Genomic DNA, 8159 nt, shown 5'->3' with positions numbered 1-8159 from the left:
TAAAATAATATTTGAGTGGGTCAAGTATTGAGAGATCTCAGCCCAATTTCAGTTCAATAAATACAAATAGGATTCGGAAACACAGAAAACCTGTCTTCTTGATTGATAAACTCAGTGCAAATAATAAACATAAATTATTGGGGAAACTCTGTTTTAGAACAAAACTGGGGATCACATTTCTTCTATATATATATATATATATATTTTTAAAGCTAATTTCTCTGTTACTTAGGGCCGTTTATTTGTGCTTCTTCACAAAACACTGGATTAGCTGCTAAATATATGGTAACCTTTTTAGCCAAAGGTGTAAACCAGATGGTTTTGCAGGCTAAAAAATTTGCAGAGTACTGCAGATAAAAGCAGTTTTTCTTCCTCTATTTTTCACAGCAGGCAGGCAGGCAAATGTATCCCCAATCCCCATTTATTCAACAGAATCCAAAGTTGGGTATGGAAAACGAATTTCACGCCTTCCACTCCTAATTTCACGAGCTGGGGAAACACACAAACAAACCTGACAATATTTTGAAGTTCAACAGTAGTGTGTACCCAACAACAAAACAAGGGCCTAGGGCGATTCCTTGAGGCTATTTCACTCTTCTGACATTGGGAGTCCACTATACCCACTAGGCTATCCTCCTCCATTTAAATGCCTCCCAAATAGCAAGAGCATTTAGACTTATATACTGCTTCACAGTGCTTTTACAGCAGTATTTTTCAACCAACATGGTCAGGTGTGCCGTGAAGCGCAGAGAGAGAAAGAAAATAAGAGAGAGAAAAAGAAAGAAAGAGAGAGAGAAAGAAAGAGAGAGAGAGAAAGCATGAGAGAGAAAGAGAGAAAGAAAGAGAGACAAAAAGAAAACAAGAGAGAGAGAAAGAAAAAGAGAGAGAAAAAGAAAATGAGAGAAAAAGAAAGAGAGAGAGAAAGAAAGAGAGAGAAAGAAAACAAGAGAGAAAGAAAGAAAGGGAGAGAGCAAGAGATAGAAAGAAAGAAAGAGAGGGAGGGAGGGAGGGAAGGTGGGAGAGAAAGACGGAGGGAGGGAGAAAGAGAGCAAAAAAGAGGAAGGAAGGTGGGAGAGAAAGGAGGGAGAGAGAAATAGAGCAAAAGGGAGGAAGAGAGAAATATTTTTTTACCAAACTTTTTTTAGCACACACCCCCCTCAATGTGCCCCAGGGTTTTGTAAATGTAAAAAATGTGCCATGGCTCAAAAAAAGGTTGAAAATCACTGTTTTACAGCCCTCTCTAAAGCGGTTTGGAGTCAGCATATATTTTTGCCAAAGTCCTCAGCCGCCATAATTTCCAAAACATTCCCTTCCAAGGATACACACTCTAAGAAGGCAGAAGGATGCCCTGGATCCTCTTTTCAATTGAAAATAATCTTAATTTTAGCACGTGAGGAATCTGCATAATTTGACATCGTCCTTTGTCTTTTTTTTCCTGGACCCATTTCGCCGCTGGGAATCTTCTCTTGTGGAAGACCTCAGTGACCGCTCCGTTCCTGGTCATCCCAGAGCTTCAGTCTGTCGAAAAGGGATCCTTTTTTTCTTTCACGAGATGATCTGCCGAAGGGATCCTCCCTTTGTTACACTCACACAAAGAAAATCCATACCAAATTTCTTCCCTACCAACAGAAGAATATTTCCAACACCTGCGGAATTTCACACGTTCTTCGCTCCAGGAATTGCTGCAAATAAATGTCCAAGCAAAAAAAAAAACCCCTCAAAAAGTTTTCTGTAGTGTGTTTTCCCTCCCGCCTTTATATCAAAAACAAAACCTTCTTGATATAAAGGCATCCTGCGAATGATTGCTTGGAGAAGGGTTTTTTTTAAATAAAAATATTGCAAAACTTTGTTGCTTATTTCAGCTGAGCTTCATCCTTCGGTTTGCTGTCTTGCTTGGAAACGTGACCCAAGAAGCCATTGTGTCCTCTGCAATTTATTAACTGATCTCATTGCCCAAAGGGCTAATTTTCTCCCCCCACCCCCACTCCAAGAAAATAATTCTTCCTCCAAGCATCCATTCTGACCTGTTCCAGACTGTTGTGTTGTTGTTATTTTCCGAAGCAACCGAGCACCTGCGGTTCCTAGTGTCATTTTTAACAGCATCTTCGGCGCTTATACCAGAGTCCCGTTCTTGTTGTCATATTTCAGGGGGGCTCTTGGGAAATTGAGGGTGGCGTATTCCGTGGCACTTTGCGCCTGGAAGTTTTTCGGCTCCTTATCCGAGCGTTCGCGGGGCTTCGTGAAGACCTGGATGTCGGCGTAATGCACGCTGCTTTCGTCCACCTTCATGTTCTTCGGTTTGCTCACCGTAGCATAGACAGGGAACTCCGAGACGTCGTCGTAGACCGGGGCCACATCAAGACCCTTTGGGGGGAGCGAGAGAGAGAGAGAAAGCAAATCAGGTCTAACTTTTAGGAACAAGAGGTTTAAAAGCCAACTGGCCCTCGCTCTCCGGTCGTTAATAGGAGCACAAAATATTGGGAAAACTCTGCCTGCCAGGAACGTGAGCTACATAAATAGACATTTTTGCGTCCTATAGGAAAGACCTTTGGAATTAAACACCAGAAACAGAAGAGCCCTTCACTCCTCCACTCGAAACAGAAGACCCTACGAGACTAGACTTTCAATCCTGGGCCTAGAAAGCCTAGAACTAAGACGCCTTAAGCAAGATCTAAGTATTGCCCACAAGATCATATGCTGCAATGTCCTGCCTGTCGGCGACTACTTCAGCTTCAACCACAGCAACACAGGAGCACACAACAGATTTAAACTTAATATTAACCGCTCCAAATTTGACTGTAAAAAAATACGACTTCAGTAACCGAGTTGTCGAAGCGTTGAACTCATTACCGGACTCCATAGTGTCATCCCCAAACCCCCAACACTTTACCCTTAGATTATCTACGGTTGACCTCTCCAGATTCCTAAGAGGTCAGTAAGGGGCAAGTACAAGTGCACTAGAGTGCCTTCCCTCCCCTGTCCTATTGCTCTCCTATATCTCCTATACCTTTCTTCTATTCCTATATCTCTTCTTCTATTCTTTCATTGATATGTTCTATTATTATATCTTCTTTTCTATTCTTTCATAGATATATTTTACTATGAGTATCTCCTCTATAACCTTCATCATGTATTTTACTATGTGTATATAGCTATATACCCACTAAAACCCTCATTGTGTATTGGAGAAAATAAATAAATAAAATAAATAGAATGAATGAATGAATAAATAAATAAATAAATAAATTTCAATGAAACTTTGCACATATATTCCTTATCGCAGTGTTTCCAAACCTTGGCAACTTGAAGATTCGCTGGCTGGGGAATTCTGGGAGTTGAAGTCCAAATATCTTCAAGTTGCCAAGGTTGGGAAACACTGCCTTATCGTATAAAACTGACATTTTAGGATCATTTAGACTTATATACCACTTCGCGGTACAACATTTTAGGATCATTTAGACTTATATACTGCTTCACAGTGCTTTACATCCCTCTCCAAGCAATAAGTCTTTAAGTAGTCAATGACTACTTCAACTTCAGCCACAACAACACACCAGCACACAATGGATACGAACTTAAAGTAAAATGCTCTAAACTCGACTGACTTTAGTAACCAAGTAGTTGAGGCATGAAACCCACTACTCGACTTTAGTTTCATCACTTAACCCCCAAAGCTTTAACCTTAAACTATCCACTGCTGACCTCTCCCGATTCCTCAGAGGTCAGTAAGGGGTGTGCATAAGTGCACCAGCGTGCCTTCCGTCCCCTGCCCTAATGTTTCTCTCTTACTAGTATCATGTATATAAACATTGATATATCTTTGTATCTGTAAATCAATAAAATTAATTATGGAATAAAAACGGAAGTTCTCTCCCCGAGAAGTGAATTTATTTACCTTATTGATTTCTGGCGTCTGTAAACTCGGCTTACTGATTCTTGTATCTGTAGGGCAGAAAAAAGGTGATAATTGCTAAATTACCCGGTTTCCCCGAAAGCCGTTAAGACCTGGCTTTTAAAGCAGGTGTGGGGCCATTAGATTGTCATCTGATTCGGCCATGAATGACTGAGAGTATCTATGGCTTCTTTTTATGAGTGATTAATATATTTTATGTTGTTTTTAAAATCACTGTTATCATTGAAGGTCATGTTTTATTGTTATTTGATTGTCATTTTTTGTAAGCTGCCCAGAGTCCAATTAGAGTTAAGCAACATATAAACGACACAAATAAAATAGAATAGAATAGAATAGGAGAGGGAAGTTTTCAAGTCCGAATGCAAACTCCTAGCTCGCTGCTCATTCGTTTCTAAGCAAAAAGAAAAGAATTGGGCCCCGTGCTAAAATTCTCAGGGCGAAATAAAACCATTTAATTAAAAAAAAATAGAAAACCACTTCAAATAACGATTCACAGAGGTGGAGACTAATATGGTTGGAGGTGCCACCAGTGGCCATGATGGTTTTCTTGCCTTCCTGCCATTTAACGCTGGCTATGCAGAATCTCTGGGGCTTGTAAATGGGATAAATTAATAAATACACCTGTGCTCCTTACCTGGTTTGCCTTTGTCCCTCTTCAGTAGTGAAGGGCAGTTGCTATTTTCAGGAAAGAGAGAAAGAGGCAGGGATGAATTTGGAGAATTTTTGCAAATGACATTTGATCTTAGTCCAAAGACTGAGAAGCAACTAACAAAACTCTCTCTCTCTCTCTCTCTCTCTGTGTATATAAAAGAATGGAATGGAATAGAATAGAATAGAATAAGGAACAGAACAGAACAGCCTTATTGTCACTTTGTGTAGACTAATTGCCATACATTTAAAAAATAAATTTCATTGCAAACAGCTCCCAAAGGGTCACCACTTCCAATTTTACACTACATAAACACAACAAGATAAACAGATAAATAAATGAGTGAGTTAAAAAAATGCAAAGTTATGTCTATGCCCACATATATTAGATGACCACAAAGAAACAACACAGTCTAGTTCGGATGCATACATGTCCATCCATGGCAAAAAAAAAAACCTGAATCTTGTGAGTTGAGCAGACAGAGGACAGAGGAGGGCACAAGGGAACAAAGATAACCCCCCCCCCAATTTTTTCAGCCGTCCGAGCAAGGAGTGGAGATCAACTCTCCTCTAAATTTGTCTTTCCTTTCTTTCACCTATCTTATCTATTCTCTTCCTTTCATAGATCCTCTCCTCTAAGTTCACTTTCACCCTCTTTTATATTATCACATGTCTATTTTTCTTCCTATGTATCTGTGTATTGGATGAATGAATGAATGAATGAATGAATGAATAGATAAATAGATAAATAAATAAATAAATAAATAAATAAATGAGACGAGCTGTTCTGCAGCTTCCTTTGGTGGTGGGGAATTCAAGACCCTTCCCCTCCATTCTGTCCCTTCCAGGGATCGCACACCCAAGGGAGGGGTGGGTGGGTTCCTGAGCTGAAAAAGTCCCTGCAGTCCTTTTCATCCCCCCCCCCCCCAAAGACAAAGGGGACTGTTGCCCTTTGAGGAATGGGGAAGTTAGTGCCAAGTCTCAAAATTCATTGCTAGTATATTTAACCCCCTTCCCCAAACAGTGCGACACTTTTGTGCATGTCCAGTAGGTGGCGTTGTTTCCTCCGATTTGGCCCCAGCAGCTGGATGGCCTTTTCCATGGAAGTGGAATTCCCACTCTGCTTTTCCCAGAAAGGAGGAACTGCTAGGAAGCTAAAACTGAATTGTAGAACTTTAGGAGGCAGGAGGATCGAATCTTGACAACTTGAAGACTTGTGGACTTCAGCTCCCAGAATTCCCTACTGGCTGAGGAATTCTGGGAGTTGAAGTCCACAAGTTTTCAAGTGGCCAAGGCTGGAACCCCCTGACTGACATGGCCTTTCTGGCCTCTTCCAACTCTATCATTCATTGCTGGCTGAGGAATTCTGGGAATTGGAGTCTTCAAGTTGCCAAGGTTGGGAATTCCTGGGGTCAAGAAGCTAAAGTCCCAAATGTCACTGGGACACACACACACACACACACAAGTTTCTCTCCTGGCCAATGGGTTTTTTTTGTGTGTTTGTGTGTGTTCATGTTTGCATGTGTCTTTGTGCGTGTCCGTTTGTGTGTGCTTTGTGTCTATCGGGGGGGGGTTGTGTGGGCCTGTGCATGTATTGTGTCTCTGCACCTGTATATGTTGCAGGTGTGCATTTTGTGTCTGTGTGTGTATTGTGTGTGTGTGTGGGGGGGTTTGTGTTGATGTTTGTATGTGTGCATCTGCACCTGCTTGTGTCTGTGTGTGGGGTTTTTGTGTGTCTCTGTGGGTGGCTGTGCGGGTGCATATGTTGTATGCTGTCGGTGTGTGTTTTGGGTCTGTGTGGGTATTGTGTGTGGAGGGGTTATGTGTGCGTGTGTTTATGTATGTGTGCTTGTGTGGGTTTTTGTGTGCCTGTGTATGCGTGTGCGTATGTTGTGTCTTGTGTGTGTTTGTGTTTGGGATCTGTGGGTGTGCATGTGTGTGTATGTGTTTGCATTTTATTGTATCTATTGTTGTGAGCCGCTCTGAGTCCTCAGAGAGGGGAGGCATACAAATCTAAATAATAATAATAATAATAATAATAATAATAATAATAATAATAATAATAATAATAATAATGTACGTGTTCGTATTTATGTGTACGTGTGTATTGTGTGTGTGCTGTGTGTGTACGTGTTTTATGTGCATGTGTGTGTGCGGGGGGGGGGGTATTTGTGTGCGTGCGGCGGCCGAGGCGAGGGCCCCTCCCAGAAACCGGACCCTTTCCCCCTCTCCCCCCGCCCGGCCCTCTGGGAATACAAAGCCCATCCTCCGCGGCGGGAGCGCAGAAGCCCCCTCCCCACCAGAGGGCCCCGCCCTCCCTGCTTCCCGGCGGCGGGGGGGGGAGATCTCTTCCCACGGTTCCAACCCCCCCGACCCCCCTCCACGCCCCCCGCCCGACCCCACCCGGGGGCCACTCCCGCCTGGCCCTGCCGCGCCGAGCCCCCCGCCCCCCTCCCTCGGGCCATGCAGGCGGGGCGGGGTCGGCGCTCTGTGCATGGGCAGAGGCCCCGCGGACTCACCGGCCGAGGCAGCAGCCGCAGCGGTTCCCCATGGCGGGCGGTGGGCGGTGGGCGCCGCTTCCTGGTCCCGGCTCGGCCCCGGGATGGCAGGAGCCCGGCGTCGGGCGGGCGGGAGGCGGCGGAGGTGTCGGGTTTCCCGGGCGCCCTCTGCTGGCGGCGCGGGTGGGCGGCGGGCTCGGCCGGGTGGGCGGCGGCCAGGCGGGGCGTTTCCCCCACTTCGGCCCGGCGGAGCTTTCCCGAGAGGCTCCGGCGCGCTCCCGGCCCCATCCTCCACGCCCTTTCCATTCCCATCGTCCGCGACGTTTCCGCTTCCACAATTCTGCCCCATTCACGACCTTTCTGCGCCCAGTCTCCCCCTCCTGCCCCATCATCCACAACCCTTTTGCTTCCATCAGCCTACACCATCATCCACAACCTTTCCATTCCCATCATGCACAACCTTTCTATTCCCATCATCCACAATCTTTCCACTCCCAAGATCTCCCTCCTGCCCCATCATCCCCAGCCTTTTTGCTTCCATCATTCCTCCTCCTGCCCCATCATCCCCAGTCATTCCATTCCCATCATCCACAACCTTGGGAGGTCTTTTCTGCCTGGACCAGAGTGGCTGCTTGCAGAAAAGCCAAGATTTGTAGCCCGTCTTTGGACCCCTTCAATTTCATCCATCTCTTTTTGTAGGTGAGGTCTCCACAACTGAACACAGCAGCCCAAATGGGGTCTCCCAGTGGTCTATACAACCGGATCACAATCCCCCTTTTCACCCACAGCGGATCTTCCTGGTGGTTTCATTCCAGATCCCTGCAGATCCTCTCCTACATCCCCCCCCGATCCCCAGATTCCCAAAGAAAGCAGAAACACAAGACATCCAACAGGAAAGGCTGTGTTTTGGGGGGGGGGCACCCTGTTGAATTGCGGGTCCTTCTGACAATACACGCAGCTGTTCAATGGGGAGGGGGCCACCCTTCTGAGAACAGCAGCAACAGGTGGTCCTTTCCTCCAGAGCCCCCCAACCCAGATTTTGACATTCTGGGAAGGGGGCCAGGCGCCCAGCCTGTCTGTCACCCCCTGCCATTTGGCAG

The 8159-nt window shown here is 45.3% G+C and overlaps 1 protein-coding gene across 1 annotated transcript; it reads right to left on the bottom strand.

Moving 5' to 3' along the window:
- Positions 1–222: 222 nt before the first annotated feature.
- C12H11orf52 (chromosome 12 C11orf52 homolog) lies at positions 223–7448 on the bottom strand. The gene is made up of 4 exons (XM_070765199.1): positions 7081–7448; positions 4548–4588; positions 3896–3942; positions 223–2364 (listed from the first exon to the last, which is right to left on the bottom strand). Exons 1-4 carry the CDS (start codon positions 7446–7448, stop codon positions 2113–2115), a joined length of 708 nt encoding a protein of 235 aa, XP_070621300.1. The 3' UTR covers positions 223–2112.
- Between the last annotated feature and the right edge of the window lie 711 nt (positions 7449–8159).

Source organism: Erythrolamprus reginae, chromosome 12 (genome assembly GCF_031021105.1).
Source record: "Erythrolamprus reginae isolate rEryReg1 chromosome 12, rEryReg1.hap1, whole genome shotgun sequence".
Lineage (NCBI taxonomy): Eukaryota > Metazoa > Chordata > Lepidosauria > Squamata > Dipsadidae > Erythrolamprus > Erythrolamprus reginae.
Note: the sequence above shows the minus strand (reverse complement) of the source record. Positions and strands in the feature narration are given on the sequence as shown.